Raw genomic sequence first — 20,492 nt, 5'->3', positions numbered from 1 at the left:
TGATGGATAGAGCAATCTTGGATGTAGGTCTTTGGATTTCATGACTTGGAATACTTCTTTCCAGCCCCTTCTTGCCTGTAAGGTCTCTTTTGAGAAATCCGCTGACCGTCTGATGAGAACTCCTTTGTAGGTGACTATCCCCTTATCTCTTGAAGGATTCTCTCCTTCATTTTAGTCTTGGCTAATGTAATGGTGATGTGCCTTGGTATGTTCCTTCTTGGGTCCAACTTCTTTGGCACTCTCTGAGCTTCCTGGATTTCCTGGAAGTCTATTTCCTTTGCCAGATTGGGGAAGTTCTTCTTTATTATTTGTTCAAATAAGTTTTCCACTTGTTGCTCTTCCTGTTCCCCTTCTGGTACCCCTATAATTCGGATGTTGGAACGTTTAAAGATGTCCTGGAGGTTCCTAAGCCTCTCCTCATTTTTTTGAATTCTTGTTTCTTCATTCTTTTCTGTTTGGTCATTTTTTTCTTCCTTCTGGTCTACTCCCTTGATTTGAGGCCCAGTTTCCTTTTCATCACTATTGATTTTCTGTGCATTTCCCTTCATTTCAATTAGTTTAGCCTTCATTTGTTCCTCTAATTTGTGATTAAAATCAACCAGTTCTGTGAGCATCCTGATCACCAGTGTTTTGAACTGTGCATCTGATAGGTTGGCTATTTCTTGGTCGCTTAGAAGTATTGGCTCTGGGGCTTTGAGCTGTTACTCTGCTTGAGCCATAATGTTTTGGTCTGTTTGCGCCTATTACATATGTGGGGCAGAGCCTTAGGTGTTCACCAGGGTGGAGCAACCCAGGTTGCTGGGTTGTGATGCTGTATGTGGGGGTGGGGTCAGAGAGGGGCAATGGCGTTTGTTCCATGATCTCTCGAATTTTGGTCCCCTCTGCTGCTTCCTGCAAGCAAACCTGGCTTGCAAGGTGCCGGCTCCCGCGTGTGTGGCCCTGTGCACCCTCCAGGACCCTATGGGTCTCTCCAACAAACTCTCTGTGAGCCTGGGAGCTTCTCCCGGCACCTTGACCCCGAAAGTTTTTCCAATTGGTGCTTTTAGGCTTTAATTCCGGTCGCTGGAGCCCTAGCCTGAGTGGTCTGTCTCACTGCTCACTCCTTGGCCTGGTTTATCTGTGTGGGAATGTGTGACCTCGGTCAGCCAGCCGCCCTGCGCCCTCACTGGGTCCAGTCGTTGCCACCCCACACCTGGCATCTGCCAACCGCTGCCTGCGCGCCTGGGTCAGTCCGGCTGCTTTTCCTGTGCAACCCACTGGCTCCGCCCCTCTTACTGGTCTGGCTGAATGATTCGTTGTTGTCGTATTTCTGTACAGTTCAATTTTCTGTGCTTTGGTTGTGTTTTTGTTACTAAAACTTTGTTGTCTTTAAATTTGGTTGTGTGAGGAGGCACAGTGTTTCCACCTATGCCTCCATCCTGGCCGGAAGTCTTTCTTTTTTTTTTTTTTTTTGAAAGATTTTATTTATTTGCCCTGGCTGGTATGTATGGCTTAGTGGATTAAGCACCAACCTGCAAACCAAAGGGATGCTGGTTCGATTCCTGGTCTAGGGCACCAGGAATCCTCAGCCAGGTCCCCAGCGTGGGGCATGTGAGGGACAACCACACACTGATGTTTCTCTCCCTCTCTAAAAAATAAATAAATAAATAAATAAATAAATATTTTCAGAAAGAGGGAAGGGAGGGAAAAAGAGAGGGAAACATCCATCAGTTGCCTCCCATATGCCCCCAGCCAGAGATAGCTGCAACGCAGGCACGTGCCCTGACTGGGAATCCAATCCACAACCTGTCAGTTCGCAGGCCTGTGCTCAATCCACTGAGCCACACCAGCCAGGGCCCAGACAGTCGTTTAAGGACCAAGACAGCATTGGTAAAAGTCCAGGTGGACTCTGGAGTCCACCAAGTCCAATCCATTCCCCTGCGGTGCTGTTGAGGACGAAACCCACGAAATCCCCATTTTTAATTGTCTTTTGATGAATAAGTTTATTCTTGTGTCTGACACAGAAAAACCGACATTTGATCGGGTCTTCTGTTACATCATCTTCCGGGAAGGGCGCCATAAGAGTGCCTTAGGGCGATTACTGTTAAACTTACCGGCTCAGCGGAGGAACTCGTATTTGAGAGACCTGGGAAGATTTGTTCTTACCCGTCCTCATGTCCTCACCACTGGCCTGAGAACCTTTCTGAAGACTGTGACAGGCTTGGGGCAGCGTTAGCTAGCGTGTTGGATGTTTTCATTCAGCAAACATTTGTGGATCTACTGTGGGCAACATCGAGACATTCCCTAAGGGAAGAGTTCGAGGGCAAACGGCCCACGCTTCAAAAGTCCTAGCAGATGGAAAAACGTTCTGTGAGGTGCACAGAACTGTGGGGTGCACCCCGCTGGCTGTAGTTTCAGTGAACACAGAAGCACGGGGCAGTTGCATGTGGGAGAGGACCAAGCCTCTGTAGTTCTTAGTTTTTCTGTGTGTGGCCACATCGTGGCTCCTGGATGAAGGCAGCGAGTATAAGATTCCCAAGGGAGTCTGTCTGCGTCGGGAGTCCCCATTGCGAAGATGGGAGTCTACCATTGACCTAACCCAGGTGTTCTTACCCCAGCCACTGCCACAGCAGCTTGCAATGGAGCGATCTAAAAATCTAAAAATATAGTTTTAGAAATCTTTTCATCTAAAAATCAGCTGATTATAAGTAGGTAGCCACCCCTAGTTTACTCTAGTACTGGGGAGTAACTCCGCCTGACCAGACCAGAGTCTGTTCTGTCACTGTTATTCCATCATTACTCACACGGGCCATGGCGTGTCGGTGGGAGCAGGTGCTCGGCAGGACACTGAGGGAGGCCTCCCTGCCAGTGACCGGGGAAGAGCGACAGAGCCCTGCGCAAGCCCAGACTCCTCACCAAGCCCGTTGTTCTCTCTGGCCTGATCCGAGGCCTCCCTGTGCTTACTGAATGTGTCGAAGGCTGGTTTAATGAAAACATGGCAAGTGTGCTTGACCCCATGTCACAGGTCAGGGAACCAAGACATCGTCCTGTGAACTTGGGGGAAGGGTACCAAAACTGAAGTGCTCCGTCTCCTCACCCTCCCAGCTTAAGGGTTGTGTGGCCTCCCTGCAGGGCCTCCTTCTCCTGTCCCAAAGAAGTCATCCAGGTTACCAACCCAGACCTGTTCTTCCTACAGCTTACCTCCTCTGTTTCCTCCAGACCAGGCCTCAGCCAGCGGTGGTTTTTGTCCGCGTTTCCTAACAAATAGTAACTTATCTCCCTCTCTTCCTAGACCATTGACATTCACTTTAAAAAAGACACTAGGAGAGGAGTTGTCAATAACCAGCAGACAGACTGGTCGTTCAAGCTGGATGGAGTTCTCCATGATGCCTCCCAGGACTTGGTATATGAGACAGTTGCGAAGGATGTGGTTTCTCAGGCCCTCGATGGCTATAACGGTAATTTAGTTAATCAGTTATTTTTCTTAAGAACCTGTGGTACCCCTTGTGGAGGAAGAGATAACAAGTATTAAACGGTGAATAAAATAAAATAAAATATAACCTCACTTACTAACTTCTGTTTGCTTATTTGTCTGTCTCCACACTTGATAATTTGCTTGGTGACATTGTGGGCGAGGCTTGACCCAGTGTCCTGGACCCTACCTTCATGGGAATGACCCTGGCTCTCTAGCAGTCATGGGGATTCTACTGTTACCCCGTTTCAAATGTCTTAAATGTTTGTGTTGAAGATAATGCCCTTAGGTGAATTTGATGGAGTTCAAACATTTTTCTCCAGGCTACCAGCTCGGAGTAATTTCCATTCATCCTATCAGCACGATCTACTGTTCCTATTCTAGTGTAGGATTATATATAAATAACACCACTAGAAACATGAATAGAGTTTAATTTCTTAACAAATTAAAAGTAGCTTTATTAGTAAATTTTTACCAACTGTTCAGTGTAAGATTTTTTAAAAGACTTTATTTATTTATCTTTAGAGGGGAAGGGAAGGAGAGGGAGAGAAATATCAATGTGTGGTTGCTTCTTGTGCGTCCCCTGCTGGGAACTGGCCTGCAACCCGGTGCCCTGACTGGGAATCGAACCTCTATCCTTTGGTTTGAAGGCCTGCGCTCAATCCACTGAGCTACACCAGCCAGGGCTGTAAGATTGTTTTAAAATCCTTTTCTCTCCACCCTTTACCCTCTTCTACTTCCCACCCTGCTCCTTTCCCTCTGTTACGTTTTTAAAGATTTTAAAATCCTCAGAATATATCACAGTTTGTTGACTTTGCCCTTCTGGTGGCTGCCGACTAGGATGTTACTGTCTGCTACTTTTAGGTCTCTTTAAAAGTCCCTTGACAGTAGATAGATGTTCAAATGTTGTGATTGCTCCCTGTGATTACAGAGGTGTGGGCCTCATGGACCCCGAGGGGCTGTGGGCCCGAGGAGTAGAGAGGGAGGAACTAAGAGCCCAGGGAGGTTAAAAGCCTTGGGCCCTGGATGCCAGGGGACCACAAATGGGCTCTGAGTCCCAGCTGAAGTGACTCACTGCTTTCTGCACTTTTCTGTTGGGTTAATGGATAGTTCTGATTTCCAGCTCAGACTCTGAATTACAGCCCCTACCAGTCCCAGGAACTGGAGTGTCCACGTGGCAGGGCAAACACCGATTTCCATGGCACAGCACTGCCTGGCAGGTCTGCTGTGTCAATGACCAGGAGCAGCCTTTGGGATGGGGTCGGCTCAGGCTGCCCACGCCGGGAGGGAAGGTGGATGGGAACCGAAGCCCAGGGTGACTGCGTGGTTTGTGTTCTGGAGTCTGGTGGTGGTGGTAGCCCTAACAGACATGAGAGGTGCCAGTGAGAGTCTTCCCAGAGAGGGCAGCGGCACCAGATCAGGACCTAGTCATGGTGGTCTGTTTCTGGAAATGGCATGGGACCTACTAGCAGGCCTGTCTGGTCCTGCGGGGACTCTCAGTCTACAGAGAATTCTCACCATGTACAGAAAATGCCTTCCCACTCCTGTCTCTTTGGGGGAATTTTGAAAGCCCTTCTTGCCTTCTGCCTGGCCAGCCCCACAGGAAGGCCTAGCCCTGAGCCCTGGCCGTTTGTGACCTTTCTAAAGAAGGGCTGGAGCTAAATGCTCTTCTCTCTCTTCACCTTTCTAGGAAAATTCCCAAGTCCTCTGCTCCCTGGGATTCCCTGCTCTCCTCAGAAGCTCTGGGGCCAGATCCGCTCTTTCCTGATAGAGGGACCAGCAGAGCAGTGTATGGACTGTGGATTCAGAGCAGCTGTGTGTGTTTTGGCTGTTTACGTCCCTATTTCCCTGCCCACCCACCCTCTGTGGCAGGAATTCCTGTTTTCTTTGGCTGCCTCTGATTCACGCCAGGGTCCTGGCTGGCACTGGGTGTGCCAGGGGATGGGAGAACTATCCATGGAGCTCTTTTCCTGTGTGTCACCAAGTCATGTTTTGAAATGTTTGCAGGCACCATCATGTGTTATGGGCAGACGGGAGCTGGCAAGACATACACCATGACAGGGGCAACCGAGAATTACCAGCACCGGGGGATCCTCCCTCGCGCCCTGCAGCAGGTAGAGAGTGGGCCTGTGGGTGGGATGCCATACAAGTCCCCTCTATCTAGATGTGGCTAACCACACGCCAGCCATTGGAGACAGTGGGGTCAAGCTGCAGAGCAGTTGCAGCCTTCAAGGTCAACAGGATGCACACGGTGGGGGTCAGCCTGTCAGAGGCCTCAGGAAACTGGGAGTTCAGGTTTTAGGCTCTGGCCCACATGGAGCCTGTTTCCTCATTCGTGAAAGAGGGGGCAGTGCATGCTGACTGGCTTCTTGCTTCTCTGATGGTCTGTGACCCTATAACTGAGGATTTGGAGGTCTGAATCCTCTTCCTTCCTGGTTTTAATGAGGGATACGGACCTCGAAGAGCTTCCTCACTGGCCAGCTCTGGCATCCACCACCACAGCCCCCGAAAGAGCCAAGAGAGGCAACAGAGCAGGACATGAGCTCTCTGGACTGAGTCTGCCTGGGGGTGGAGGTGGGGGTCCAGGAAGTGTGACTGAAGACAGGATGGAAGGGTCCTCCTTTGGGGTTTGCTAGCCTGGGTTCTATGAGGACCCCCTGGAGATAGGAGGCAAAGGACTTTTCCCCAAAAGCATCTTGAGCGTTTTAATCCCTGTCCTGTACGAAGCGTAGATGTCCCTCCAGCGTATAAACCATCCATGCTCTGAATGTGAAGCAATGTCCTTGATAACCCACCGTCCAAGCTTCGGCCCCTCAGGATCTTAGATGGCAGCGGTCTAGCCCACTGCTGCCCAACAGAATGTAATGCGAGCCACGTACACACGCAGTTTTGAGTTTGCCAGGAGTCACGTTTCAGAAAAGTAAAACGGGTGACATTAATTTTAGTTATATATTTTGTTTAACTCAGAATATCCAAAATATGGGCTGGGATGGGAGTAAAAGACAAAACTGTGCTTGAATGATAATTAAATTAAAAAAAGAAGACTATCGAAAATATCATTTCTATGTGTAATCAGTATGAAAGTTACTGAGATTATTTTACATTCTTTTCTCATACTGAGTGTTTGAAATCTGGTGTGTATTTCACACTCACAGCGCATTTCAATTTTAGATACTAAATACCCATCATAAATACTTGATCTGCATTTAGATTTCATAAAATTTACAATTGAAAAAGTAGATTTACAAACCCAAGTTGTCCCAAACATACTTAAAGGTTTACCAATAACTGGCTTCAGTTAGTATCAGTTTTTACATTTCAAAGTCAGTTCATTGAAATTAAATAAAATGTAAAATTCACCTCATTTGCACTAGCCACATTGTGAGGGCTCAGCAGCCACTACTAGCTGGTGTCTGCCACGTTGGACCGCACAGATGGAGGCTGTTAGGGGAAAACCAGCCTTCAAGGATTAAGGAGCCCAACTCCCCATTGGACAGATAAGAAAATTAAGGTCCAGAGAGGGGACAGGACCAGTTCAAAGTCAAAGGACCTGCTGATAAGTACTAGGGAGAGAATTAGGAGTTGAGAAAGCTGAGTTCCGGCTTTTCTTCTTCCCTTACTAGCTCAGTGACCATAGACAAATCATATTATTGCATGGAGCTTCTTCCCACATGGAGCATTGCCCTGCCCTGCTTCAGTCACAGGGAATTAAGTGGATGGAATGAAGTCACGCATGTGAGCCCTAAATGGTGTGGATCAGTGGACTGAGCGACAGCCTGTGAGTGGATAGGTCACTCACTGGTCAGGGCACATGGGTTGTAGGCCAGGTCCCCAGTTGGGGCCTAGCAAGAGGCAACCAATCGATGTATCTCACATTGATATTTCTGTCCCTCTCTTTCTCCCTCTCTTCCCCTCTCTCTAAAAGCAATGAATAAATAAAGCCTTAAAAAATGATGGATGTGAAAGAGGCTTATATCTAGGGAGACCCCATAAAACGAGAGGTCATCACTCCATAGTTTTTTTCTATTCTTTATGCCTCTACTTCTCGGAATTGTACAAGTGTGAACCAATCTGTAAGTCAGGCCTCACAAAAACAAAATGCTAATAAATGTCACCCAACGGACTAAGTATTTTAATGATTGTTGCTGATGACTGTCATATCAGCTAGACTGTAAATCCTTTTAGGACAAGGAACATACTTCTTAATGTCCCCTCCTGAGGTCAGGACTCCCCTAACACTAGCTGGTCATGGCGTTTCTGCGCTTGGTGACCACTGTCCCCAATCTCTCATCTAGGTTTTCAGGATGATCGAGGAACGCCCCACGCATGCCGTCACTGTGCGTGTTTCTTACCTGGAAATCTATAATGAGAGCCTGTTTGATCTCCTGTCCACTCTGCCCTATGTCGGACCCTCTGTCACTCCTGTGACCATCGTGGAAAACCCTCAAGGGGTCTTTATTAAAGGCCTGTCGGTCCACCTCACAGGTCAGGAAGAGGATGCGTTCAGCCTCCTTTTCGAGGTGAGATGATCAAATCTAAGGGTTTTTTCTTTGCCCCCACCTTCCCTCCCCGTTTTTCATCCTCCCTTCCTTTCTTTCGTTTTTTTCCTCCCTTCTTATTTTTTTTACTTTGATAATCGGAATGAAAATATACTCATTTAGCAATTTTAGCTAGTATTGAAAAAAAAGGAGCCCTGGCTGGTGTAGCTCAGTGGATTGAGCACAGGCCTGTGAGGCAAAGGGTCGCCAGTTCGATTCCCAGTCAGGGCACCTGCCTGGGTTGCAGGCCAGGCCCCCAGTAGGGGACACATGAGAGGCAACCACACATTGATGCTTCTCTCCCACTGTATCTCCTTCTCTTCCCCTCTCTCTAAAAATAAATAAATAAAATATTCTTAAAAAAGAAAAAAGAGAATAAAAAGTTCATTTATTTGCTTTCTACATATGGCAATAATGTATATTTTGGCTTACTTCCTTCTAGTCTTTTTTCCTGTGCAGTTTTTCTTTACATAGTTGAAATTGCCCTCCCCACCCACTTAACATTAAATCCTGGGCCTTTGTAGGAGAGAAAGTAAGGATTAATGTTCTTAGTATATAAAAGGTTTTAAAAATTAATTTAAAGATTCCACAGTGTATGTTATTCTTTTTTAAAAGCTATATTGGCCCTGGCTGGTGTAGCTCTGTGGATTGAGCCGCGGGCCTGCGAAGCAGAGGATCTTGGTTCGATTCCCAGTCAGGGCACATGCCTGGGTTGCAGGCCAGTTCCCAGCAGGGGACTCATGAGAGGCAACCATACATTGATATTTCTCTTCTTCTCTTCTTCCCTTCCCCTCTAAAGATAAATAAATAAAATCTAAAAAAAAGGAACCCTTTTTTTAAAAAAAAGGAACCCTTTAAAAAAAAAAAGCTATATTGGTTGGAACTTTCATACATTGCTGGTGAAGTGTAAAATGGTGCAGCCACTTTGGCAGTTTACTAAAAAGTTAAACATTGGGGAAGGGAGTAAAAGACAGAAAACTGTACTTGAACAACAATTAAAATGAATAAAATTTTTAAAAAGTTAAACATTAATTTTATCTATAGGACCTAGTGATTCTCCTCCTAGAAATCCACCCACCAAAAGTGAAAGCGTATCTTCCTGTCTGTCTCTCCAGTTTTGAGGGCAGTGATTTCCTGTGACCTCACTTCTCTTACAGATGTAGGAAAGGCTGTGGCTTGTTCAGTGTGCTCAGCCTTTTACTTGTTGTTAGATGAAGTGGTAACTCCCTAGCTTCTTACATGTGGGACCAGAAACTGGAACAATAATATCTTTAGATTTATTTTCTACTTTCCTAATTCTCTCTTCTGCAGATTAGTATCTAATCATCTCTTTTGATTTCTTTTTTTTTAAGATTTTATTTATTTATTTTTAGAGAGAGGGGAAGGGAGGAGGAAAGAGAGGGAGAGAAACATCAATGTGTGGTTGCCTCTTGCATGCCCCCACTGGGGACCTGGCCCACAACCCAGCCATGTGCCCTGACTGGGAATTGACCCAGCAATCACTTTGGTTCCCAGGCCAGCATTCAATCCACTGAGCCACACCAGTCAGGGCCATCTCTTTCATTTCAAGTATTATATTTTTTATTTCCAAAAGTTCTATTTTGCCCTCTTTTTTTATATGTATATTTTATTGATTATACCATTACAGTTGTTCTATTCCCCCCCTTCATTCCCCTCCACCCGCACACTCCCTACCCCACCATTCTCCCCCCCTTAGTTAAAACCACGTGTCTCAAGTTCTTTAGATTCTTTATTTCCCCTACTATTCTTGCCCTCCCCCCTATCTATTTTCTACCTACTGTCTATGCTATTTTCTGTACCTTCTCCCCCCTTCTCCTCCTCCCACTCCCCTGTTGCTAACCCTCCATGTGTTCTTCATTTCTATGGTTCCACTCCTGATCTAGCTGTCCTCTTGGTTTGCTTTTGTTTTAGGTGTGGTTGTTAATAACTGTGAGTTTGCTGTCCTTTCACTGTTCATATTTTTCATCTTCTTTTTCTTATATAAGTCCCTTTAGCATTTCATATAATAAGGGCTTGGTGATGACGAACTCCTTGAACTTGACCTTATCTGAGAAGCACTTTATCTGTCCTTCCATTCTAAATGAAAGTTTTGCTGGATAAAGCAATCTTGGCTGTAGGTCTTTGGATTTCATGACTTGGAATACTTCTTTCCAGCCCCTTCTTGCCTGTAAGGTCTCTTTTGAGAAATCCGCTGACAGTCTGATGGGTACTCCTTTGTAGGTGACTGTCCCCTTATCCCTTGCTGCTTCTAGGATTCTCTCCTTCATTTTAGTCTTGGCTAATGTAATTATGATGTGCCTTGGTGTGTTCCTTCTTGGGTCCAACTTCTTTGGCACTCTCTGAGCTTCCTGGATTTCCTGGAAGTCTATTTCCTTTGCCAGACTGGGGAAGTTCTCCTTTATTATTTGTTCAAATAAGTTTTCCACTCGTGGCTGTTTCTTTCCCCCTTCTGGTACCCCTATAATCCGGATGTTGGAACGTTTAAAGATGTCCTGGAGGTTCCTAAGCCTCTCCTCATTTTTTTGAATTCTCATTTCTTCATTCCTTTCTGGTGGGTTGTTTTGTTCTTCCTTTTGGTCCATTCCATTGATCTGAGTCCCAGTTTCCTTTCCATCGCTCTTGGTTTCCTGGACATCTCCCTTCATTTCAATTAGTTTAGCTTTCATATGTTCCTCTAATTTGTGACTATAATCAACCAGTTCTGTGAGGATCCTGATAAATAGTGTCTTGAACTGTGCTTCTGAGAGGCTGGCAATCTCTTGGTCACTTAGAGTTATTGGCTCTGGGACTTTGAGTTCTTCTTGGGCCATCTTTTGGGCTGTTTGTGCCTGTTCTGTAGCAGGATCGGAGCCCTAGGTGTTCACCAGAGCAGGGCAACTAAGTCGCTGGGTTGTGATGTTGTATGTGGGGGCGGGGTCAGAGAGGAGCAATGGCATCCCGTCTGCCGCCTCCCCCCTGCGGCCCCCACAGGTGTGGCAGCTGCCACCGTCACCATGGCCCGCGTGTTTCGTCCCACTGCACATGAGTGTGCTACCACCATCAGCCCTCCACCACTGGGTTTGCCCCCTGGGGCCTGCGTGGTCCGTCTCACTGTGCTCAAATGTGCGACCTCAGTCAGTCTGCCCCACACCCCGACTGGTTCCGGGCTGCCTGCGCGCCTAGGTCTGAGGATCCTTCCTGCCCGACCCTGCTCTGCTGCTGGCTCCACCCCTCTTACCATCCTGGTTGAACGGTTCGTTGTTGTGGGACTTCCGTATAATTCAATTTTCTGTTCTTTGGCTGTGTCTTTGTTCTCCAAACCTTTGTTGTATTCAAACTTGGTTGTGGGAGAAGGCACAGTGTTTCCACCTATGCCTCCATCTTGGTGGAAATCCTGTGAGGGACTGGCTCCCGCAGCTACGGAGGCCGAGAACTGCCCTCTTTTTTTTTTAAGATTTTATTTATTTATCTTTAGTGGGGAAGGGAAGGAGAGAGGGAGAGAAATATCAATGAATGGTTGCCTCTGCCAGGGACATACAATGTATTGTGTGTCCCCTGCCAGGAACTGGCCTGCAACCCAAGCATGTGCCCTGACGGGGAATTGAACTGCAATCCTCTGATTCGCAGGCCCGCACTCAATTCACTGAGCTACACCAGCCAGGGCTTATTTTGCCCTCTTTTAATCTTAGTTATTTTTGTAGAATTGTATTCATTCTTCATGTTTTTCATTCTCTTTTATTTCTTTAATGCTTTTAAGCATACTTGTTTTATATTCTTTATTTAACAATTCCAGTGCTTTACCATCTTGGGGGGCAGTTTTGCAGTCCTGCAGATAGTCGTCCTACTGACTCTTGCTGACAGTGCCTCATTCCTCTGTGTCTTGTGATTTGATTATGAGCTCTACTTCCTTGGAGCTTTATTCGTGTGTCGTCTTTGTTGTTTGGGCTTAGAATATTTTACTTCAGAGAAGTTTTTTTTTCCTTTCAGGAGCCTAAGGATCATTACCAATCCAGGGCCTGTTTGTTTGTCTGTTTGCTTATTCTTTATTTTTTGTTTTCTTTTCCTTTTTCCATCCACAGCCTTTTTAAATCAAATGGTTGTTTTAAAGGTATCAGAACCTATAAGTAGTGCTACTTAGGCCCAATCTCATTTTCAGCGGAAGCTGTGAGTGTGAATGCTTGGAGACACTATTTCACCCCTTCTATTCATAGACAGTCCCCGTGCTGAAATAGTTTCCTTGCTCTCCACTTTCTGCAGCAGATTCCCTCTATTTCCCTTTTGCCAAAGGGCATAGACTCAGGGACAGAGGGTAACAGACACCTCCTTGGGCAGACCCAACGCTTTTTCTGACTTCACCAGCTTGCTTGGATTACAAGGTGCTAAGTAAGACCCAAACTGTGAAGGGTCTTTGCCACAAGTGTGTGTGTACACACACACACATACACACACACACACACCAGGCCAGTGCATCAGAAATCAGGGCTGCAGTACTCCGAGCCTCACAGGGGTAATAGTGGCTTCAGTAATGTTGTAGCACAGCTTCCTCCACCCCAGTCTGTCACAGAGCAACACAGTAAGAGCACCTGTCATGTGTGTTTACAGAGGGGGCGAGATGGGGAGGGTGTCTGCATTACTGGGAAGGAATTCCAGAGTTATGAATCTCTTATACAGGAGCTGGTACTCAAGTCCTCTTCCCCTCTGTGCATGTAGAGAGATTTGGGGGTGGGGTGGGGTTGGCAGGTACGGAGAAGGAGAGAGGCATTGCTTTTGTTTGTAAGCAGATCTTCTCTCGGGGAAGGTCTCTACCCTGGAATGTAAGCATTTGGCTTCTGGAGGAGAAAGAAAGATTTTTATCACCCTTTGAAAGGGAACACATGGCTTGGGGGTGGGTGGGGAATGGAAGGAGTCAGGGGAGGACACAGTGGCTCCAGGTCTACCGCTAGTAGAATGGGAAGAGCAAATCACTGCTAGAAAAAGGAGATATTCTCTTTCTCTGTTATCTTTATAACTTAATTTCATTGCTCAGAGGAATGCCCAGAAATCCAGCACGGACCTGCACAAGGCAGTCTGCAGGTGTTCTCAGGGCGGTAAGAGCTTTGGTTCTTGCCTACAGTTTGCGGATTCCACCTCCTGCTTTGTGGCTGGCCACTGGGCACTTCCCCTACTTTCTTGTAGTCTCAGTCGTGCATTCAGAGTTGGCTGGGCATCATCCCACAGAGCGAACTGTCGCTGGTTCAGTTCCCAGTTGGGGCATGTGCTTCTTAGGCTGCAGGTGCGGTCTGTGGTTGAGGCATGTATGAGAGGCAATGTTTCTCTCTCATAGCGATACTTCTCTCCTTCTCTTCTCCCTCCCTTTCCCTTTCTGGAAAAAAAAAAGGAAAATTTAAATATTCTTTCTGTAGGCATTTTGCTATAGCAGGATTTCTGAATACTTAGTCCACTGTATTGTGGCTGAGATACAGTACAAAAGGTATGGGACTTGGAACAGGATTTCTTTCAAACTACGAAGACTTCCTCTTGAGCAAGTTATTAATCTCATCAAACTCCAACTTGCTCTTCTATAAAAGTGGAGACACAGATAGTACCTCTTCCCAAAAGGTTGTTATGAGGCTGGGATGGGATCAGGCATTGTTTCTTTTCCTTTTTTTTTACACTGAGGTATAACTGGCATATAACATTATATGGCTTAGGTGTACGGCGTGACAATTTGATGTTTGTACATATTGCAAAGTGACAACCACAATAAGTCTAGTTAATATCTGTCCCCACACATAGTTCCAACTTCTTTCCTTGTGATGAGAACTTTTAAAATCTGCTCTCTTAGCAACTGTCAGATATGCAGTATGGTACCTTTAACTGTAGTCACCGTTGCTGTGCCTTGTGTGTCATGGCTGTTTTATGTTATAAGTACCCGGAGGTGGAATTGCTGGGTCCCATGATGGTTCAAGCTTTCCCTTTTGGAGGAACCTCCACACGGGTTTCCGTGGCAGCCGCGCTGATCGAGGCCAGGCATTTGGAGCATCCACTCCTGGGCCCTGTGTGTGCCCAGTGCTCAGTGGATGTCGTTCAGTGGCATGGCTTTTGGTTTCTTTAGCACTCGTATTCAGAACGGAACCAGGCGTTTTGTTAGCAGCAATAATTCCTCAAACCCTGATGCCTTCTAGGGCTGAATCTTTGCTGAGCTCTGATGGTGGAAGGACAATTTTGAGGCCCAAAGAAGCTGATTATGATCCTTGGCTGGTGTGGTTCAGTGGATTGAGTGTTGGCTGTGAAGCAAAGAGTTGCTGGTTCGATTCTTAGTCAGGTAACATGCCTTGGTTTCAGGCTAGGTCCCCAGTAGGGGACACGTGAGAGGCAACCACACATCGATGTTTCTCTCCCTTTCTTTCTCCCTCCCTTCCCCTCTCTAAAACTAAATAAAATTGAAAACAAATACCACAGAAAAAAAAGAAGCTCACTATGGGGTGGAGAAGGGAGAGGGAGAACCTGTGGCGACCAGGACACACAGTGGGATCTGTGTTCCCGGGGTGACAGGCTCCTGGATGGGTGGGGCAGGGTGGGGGCGGTTGGCAAAGGACTCTTCATGGAGGAAAGGGCGCTTCTCAAGCTTTCAGGGGTTGGTTAGTAGGTACCAGAAGGGCTGGGAAGAGGACATTTCAGAAAGGGGGCCAAACGATGAAGGTGAAGTGACGCCTTACACTCTCTATGAATGTCACTGTATCTGTAGGACCGGTTTACAGAGAGAAGCCTGTAGAGATAGAGCCACGGGGGCCAGCCAGGCCTGCTCCACAGCCCGGGGCCCAGGACTTCCCCTCCTCTTTGGGTGCTCCACTCTCTCCAGGGGGCCCTGGCATCACTGCTTCGGGCTTATCCATACATAGCCTTTCTGAGGGGCCCTTTTTTCCTCTAAGAACAGCCATTTCCCCCACTCCTCCTTTTAAATGTATTCTGGCCAGAGGGTCCAATCCTGTGAATTAGAAGCAAGGGCCTGCTGTCCCTTCAAAGATACCAATTACTGATTTTCCCCCCAGAACTTTAAAAGTAGCATATGTTCACTGTAAAAAAATAAAATGGAAGAACAGACCTGTATAAAAAAGAAAAATGACCTATAAACCCGGCCAAGTGGCTGTTATGAACATCTTGGTGGCGGTATCTGTTTATTCTTTCCTCTGCAAGTGCTTTTGCCGTCCTCACACTGCACCGTCATTGGGTGTTGTCCTTCGTCCTGGTGACGTGGTGCGTCACCTGGATCAATTTGCTGGTGTTAAACTGTTCTTGCGTCTCGGGGTAAATCCCACTTGGTCGTGGTATATGATCCTTTTAATGTGGTGTCCAAGGCAGTTTGCTGTATGATTTTGGAGTCTGCCTCACAGTTGCTAAAAACCATTTGCCAGCATGTTCTGCCTGCATAGCGTCCACTGTACAGATAGGTCGTTCCCTACTGGTTGGATATGTAGGTTGATTACAGTTCAATATGTGTGAACATTTTGAAGCCACTTCATTTTTCTTGCCATTTTGCTTTTCAGAAAGCTACAAATTCACACATCCCTGGCAGTGGGTGTGAGTATGGGTCTGGACTCCAGTATGTCTCCTATTCTATTAGTTTACAAATGGGATTTTCCGGGAAGGCCCAGCTAACCAAAAGGATAATGAGATCACTTGTATAGCTGTCAGGATAGTTAAAACGACCCATCTACCTTGCTATTTAAATTTTTCAAAATGTTGTTCACAATTTTCCTCCTCTTCAGGGAGAAACCAACAGGATTATAGCCTCCCACACGATGAACAAAAACTCATCCAGGTCACACTGCATTTTCACTATCTACGTGGAGGTCAGTGCCAGTTCTTTGCATGGCCTGGGCATGGCGGTCTGTTCTGAGGGTCCTTTAGCTTCTTCCTGTAAGGCTTCAGTGTAATCTCTGTTTGGATGTTTCATAGGCCCATTCACGGACCTTATCAGATGAAAAGTACATCACTTCCAAAATTAACTTGGTGGATCTAGCAGGTTCGGAAAGGCTGGGGAAGTCTCGGGTAAGAGTGTGTGTGGGTGTGTGTGTGTGTGGGTGTGTGTGTGTGTGGGTGTGTGTGTGTGGTGGGGGGTGGGGCGGCAGGGTTGGAGCAAGGGGTTCCTTCTTAACAAGCCACGGCCCCATTTCTGGCATCATGGCCCATGCATGTGGGCTTGACCCTGAGGAGCCAGACGGACAGAATTCGCAGAGGCAGTTCCTACCAGCCAGGATTTTTGTACGAAAGTGTAAATGAGATCATGGCCCCTAAATTCTTAGCAAGGTGCCTGGCACTCAGTAACTGCTCAGTAAATACTCCATGCTGGTGATCAGCATTTCTCTGTTTGTGCGTGTGAGTGTTCACAGTAGTGTTTCATCTCAAATAAATATTCATGTGAGTGTGAGTACTAGTATAAGTATTTATAAGAGTATATGCCTAAAGCTAAATTAAAATAATATTGGATATCAACTGTAATTGACAAATAAAAAAAAGTTTCTTAGACTGAGGGCAGTAGGATATGGTTTCTAATTTTAGTCCTATTATAAGTTATAATCAATCTTTTAGCCTCTGTTTGGATAATAAGTTATCCCCCTATTTAAACTTAGAATTATGGTAATTAACAAGGTAATATATATTAAAGTCTTTTTGACTTTTATGTATGAAGCAGTATTATGATTGAATTCATTAAAATTCCAATTTCAAACATTGTAAATTAACGTATGCAACTTTAAAAGATAAGTTAAAATACCCAAGTGGAAAAACACATGAGTACTCTTATGTATTCATGTGAGTTTATAGTCACATAAATGCTCACAGGATTATTTGCTCAAGCATGAATATAAAATATTTATATTAGTGTGAATCTTAAGTGAGTATTTATATGAATATTCGTGTAGTATTCATATTCACACAAGCATTCATGAGTGTGTGTGTGAGGGTTCCTGTGAGCATTATTAGTCCCAGTCAGAATACAACCCTGTGATACTGTGAGAAGACCCAGGGTTCTGCTCAGCAGTGTTCTTAGGCGGGCAGCCTCTCCACTTGGTCCGAAGCCAAACTGCCCTTTGGTTTTCAGTCTGAGGGCCGAGTCCTGAAGGAAGCCACCTACATCAACAAGTCGCTGTCATTCCTGGAGCAGGCCATCATTGCCCTTGGGGACCAGAAGCGGGACCACATCCCCTTCCGGCAGTGCAAGCTCACCCATGCCCTGAAGGACTCGTTAGGTGAGGGGGTGATGGGTGCACAAAGAGGGGGGACAGGCCTGGGCATATCTGCTGCTGCTGGTGGTAATGGACTTGCTCCTTCTTGGTGGTGTGGACTTAACACATGGCCTTGGCACAGTGACCTCAGACACACCCCAAAGACAGAATCCAACCCGTGCCCTCTTCTTTCGCCTATGACCTGTCCTGCTGTTCACTCCTTAGCACATTTGCCTAAGCTTTTGCCCCTACTGGGAATGCCTTCCGGTTTCCTCTCATCCCTAAACCAGCTGACAGAACCCTTCATCACCTTGAAGACCCAGGTGAAAGGCCTGTCCCATAACATCTTTCCTTCCTCTACAGTCTCCCTGCCAGAGGGTGGAGGCTGTGTCTTGTCATCTTGTGTCCCCAGATTTTTGTGTTGGGCCTGATGACACTGTCCTTGGAGACTGATTATTAATTGAATGTTGCCATCAGCAAAACTTGGCCCTGCCCTTCCTGGTCTCGTGCCGTGTCTCCTCTGCCGTTCCCTTGCTTCCTCTTTCGGGTTCGTCTGGCAGCCTCTCCACCTTTCCTCCCAGCCTCAAACATGCAGGTGTGTCCTCTCTGACTCTGCCTTAGTCAGCTGGGGCTGCTCCCACAAAATACCACAGACTGGGCAGCTGAAATAACAGACATTTATCTCTCACCATTCTGGAGTCCAGAAGTCCTGGAACAAGGTCTGGCAGGGATTCTCATTAGGACTCTCTTCCTGACTTGTAAATGGCTGCTTTCCTGCTGTATCTTCATGTGGCAGAGAGAGAAAGAAAAGAGAAAGAGGCTAGAGAGACAGGGCCCTGGTCTCTGTCCTCTCATAAGGGCACTAATCCCGTCTTGGTAGCCCATCCTCCTGGCCTCATCTAAACCTAATCACCTTCTAAAGGGCCCACCTCCAAATGCATTGGCAGTTAGGACTTTAACGTACGAATTTTGGAGGCGCATAAACATTCAATTCATAACAGACCCCTGCCAGCCTCAAAAGGATCTCTTGGCAGAAAACCCACATGGTTCACGGCCCTTCTGTGTCCTGCCTTCTGCAGGGGGAAATTGCAATATGGTCCTTGTGACAAATATCTACGGAGAAGCTGCCCAGTTAGAAGAGACGGTACGTAAAGACAGCCAACACCACCAGGTTGGAGTCCTTCCTTGGGGGTGCCTGGGAGGGGTACGGCTGGCTCCACGCTGGCTCAGCTGACACACTAGCCACACACATTGTCAAGAGTGGAGGAACTCGGGAAGTGAGAATCAGCCAAAACTGCTGAGGGAGGTTCAGCCAGGATCCAAATACCAAGTACCAAGGGGCAGAAGCAGTGTCAAGGAAGAGGCAAAGGGGAGGCAGGCTTGGCATGGGGCCTAGGCAAGGAGAGGAGGCTGAGAGCCAGCTCAGAGGGCGCTGCTCCTGTGAGCCGCCATCAAGGACAGCTGACTCCTTGTTTTCAGAGTCACACGTGTTTAAACATCTTGAAAGTAACCCAGAGTTCTAGGCCATGGTTATGAGGCTGGTATGAGCTGATAGGTATTAAGCATCTATCTTGTGCAAAGTGGTTGGGGGGGAGTAGCTTGGTAGAGATGCGTCATACATGGCCTTGGGCCTGAATTTCCAGCCATGGCCTTAAGGAATATGAGGCCCAGACGGAGGAGTCCTTCAGAGGAGGTGTGTGGGGGAGGCAGGGGGGACCATAGGCATATTTTCTGAAGCTGGGGTGAGGAAGATGGGTACTGAGTTGGCTTGGTGGTCAGGAAAGTAGCGATGTTCCTGACAGAGGAGTTGGTGGGCCCGAAGGTGTGGTCCATGCCAGGAACATCTGGCCACTGCAGGGTAGGGCTCAGGAAGGAAAGGAAGAAACTGCAGGTGCTGGATGGGGCCCTGGTAGCCTAGCAGAGGCCTTGGCTGCTCTGCAGGTGGCTGGGCTGTCATGGGGTTTGAGTAGGAAAGGGCTGTGGCTAGAGTTGTAACTCAGGGAGACTTACCCAGCAACAGGACACTAGTGACGTGGGAAGGGGCAAGTGTAAGAGAACCAGAGGCCTTAGTACAGGCTGAGACAATGACACAGGTGAGCCCACACAGCTGCATACACAGCCTGGGGTTCCCTCTTTCCTCTGAAGGGCCGCCCATCATAATAAGGTTTGGAAAGCTCTCCTTAGACATTTTGCTTTTCAAATGGGGATGTTTAGGGCAAGCTTCAGTCATCTGGGTAATCCACTGAGGTCATTTCCAGGAACACTGCAGAGCAATGTGTTCCCGCAGGGCCTCCCAGCTTCTAGGGGAAGCTTTCCTGCTAAGTGTCCTGGGACCAGGGAGGCCTGGGATGGGAGCTCCCTCTGCCGTGCAGGCAGCACCCCCAGAGGGAGGTTTCAGGAACCTGCTGTATCATGGCATCGCAAAGCATGGCTGCACCCCAGAGGAGCCATGTGAACACTGGGCCTCCTGGCTGCCTGGTTGAGGAAGATGCCCGTGGAGACAGTGGAAGGCCTCTGTCCCCTTATCCCTACCCCAGAGATAGTTGCTGCTCAGGGAGCAACTCTCCTGGTACCTGCCACACCCAGAAGCTTGTACCCACACTGCTCAAGGTCTGCACCCAGAACCGAGCCCACATAGTCCTGAGGAGCAGTGGGGGGTCTCAGGGTTTGGGACAAAGACATACCGAGGGTGTGGAAGCTAGTGATCCTCTTCTCCAACTGTTTTAAACTTTAAAACGGTTCCTCATGGGTCATGTTGCCTTATGTGTCGACATTCCGTGTGTGTGAGGGGGAGGAACCCCGGTGAGGGAGCAGCAGCCACACTCGCCACTGTGCTTGGAGTGGGGGCCCGATTCCACCCCACACCGAAGCAGCTCCCTCTGTGCCGACGCAGGGTCTTCCTGCAGGCTCCCTGTGGGCCAGTTCTGCCCGGAACTGGCAGCACACACCTCGGCACTACGTCTCCTGTGACCTTGTGAGGCAGGTCTCTCCGACTCTACAGAGAAGTTGCAAGGCCTGTCTGAGGTTGCATGGTTGGCCAGTGGCAAAGCTCTGACCCAGCTGGACTGCCAAAGGAAGAGCCCTTTCTGTCCTTCCTTTGGGCCACTTCTGGGTAACCCATCTGCCCTATTTCAGGGCTGTGAGCCAGCCCAGCAGGGTATGAGGTCGGGATCTCAGCCCGGCCTTGTGCTACGCCTGGCTGCTCCCACTGCCAGGGAGGCGGCCTTCCACCCCTCAGGTAACATCAGTGCCGTGGGGCAGTGTCAGGGCTCTTTCCCTAGCACCTGCTTGTGTGGC

General features: G+C 47.6%; 1 protein-coding gene and 1 long non-coding RNA gene across 7 annotated transcripts in view; one reads left to right on the top strand and one right to left on the bottom strand.

Moving 5' to 3' along the window:
• Positions 1-20,492, bottom strand: part of LOC118976193 (uncharacterized) — a 57,693-nt gene that overhangs the window by 1,135 nt on the left and 36,066 nt on the right. The window contains exons 2-3 of one of the 2 annotated variants that reach the window (XR_005064208.1): positions 17,885-17,978; positions 12,973-13,351 (exon numbers count right to left, since the gene is read on the bottom strand). This is a non-coding gene — a long non-coding RNA (uncharacterized LOC118976193). Of the gene's footprint in view, positions 1-12,972; positions 13,352-17,884; positions 17,979-20,492 lie in introns of those variants that run through there. The other variant, XR_005064209.1, reaches the window with a different exon arrangement.
• KIF9 (kinesin family member 9) overlaps positions 1-20,492 on the top strand; it is a 43,799-nt gene that overhangs the window by 4,580 nt on the left and 18,727 nt on the right. For all 5 annotated transcript variants that reach the window (XM_037030569.1, XM_037030568.1, XM_037030570.1 and 2 more), the window contains 7 exons: positions 3,272-3,437; positions 5,459-5,565; positions 7,747-7,971; positions 15,738-15,821; positions 15,928-16,020; positions 17,072-17,219; positions 18,275-18,339. In XM_037030569.1, coding sequence (XP_036886464.1) covers positions 3,272-3,437; positions 5,459-5,565; positions 7,747-7,971; positions 15,738-15,821; positions 15,928-16,020; positions 17,072-17,219; positions 18,275-18,339 — 888 coding nt within the window. The remainder of the gene's footprint in view (positions 1-3,271; positions 3,438-5,458; positions 5,566-7,746; positions 7,972-15,737; positions 15,822-15,927; positions 16,021-17,071; positions 17,220-18,274; positions 18,340-20,492) is intronic.

The sequence above is a fragment of the Sturnira hondurensis genome, unplaced genomic scaffold, assembly GCF_014824575.4.
Source record: "Sturnira hondurensis isolate 20B ecotype Veracruz unplaced genomic scaffold, ASM1482457v3 Scaffold0020787, whole genome shotgun sequence".
NCBI lineage: Eukaryota > Metazoa > Chordata > Mammalia > Chiroptera > Phyllostomidae > Sturnira > Sturnira hondurensis.
Note: the sequence above shows the minus strand (reverse complement) of the source record. Positions and strands in the feature narration are given on the sequence as shown.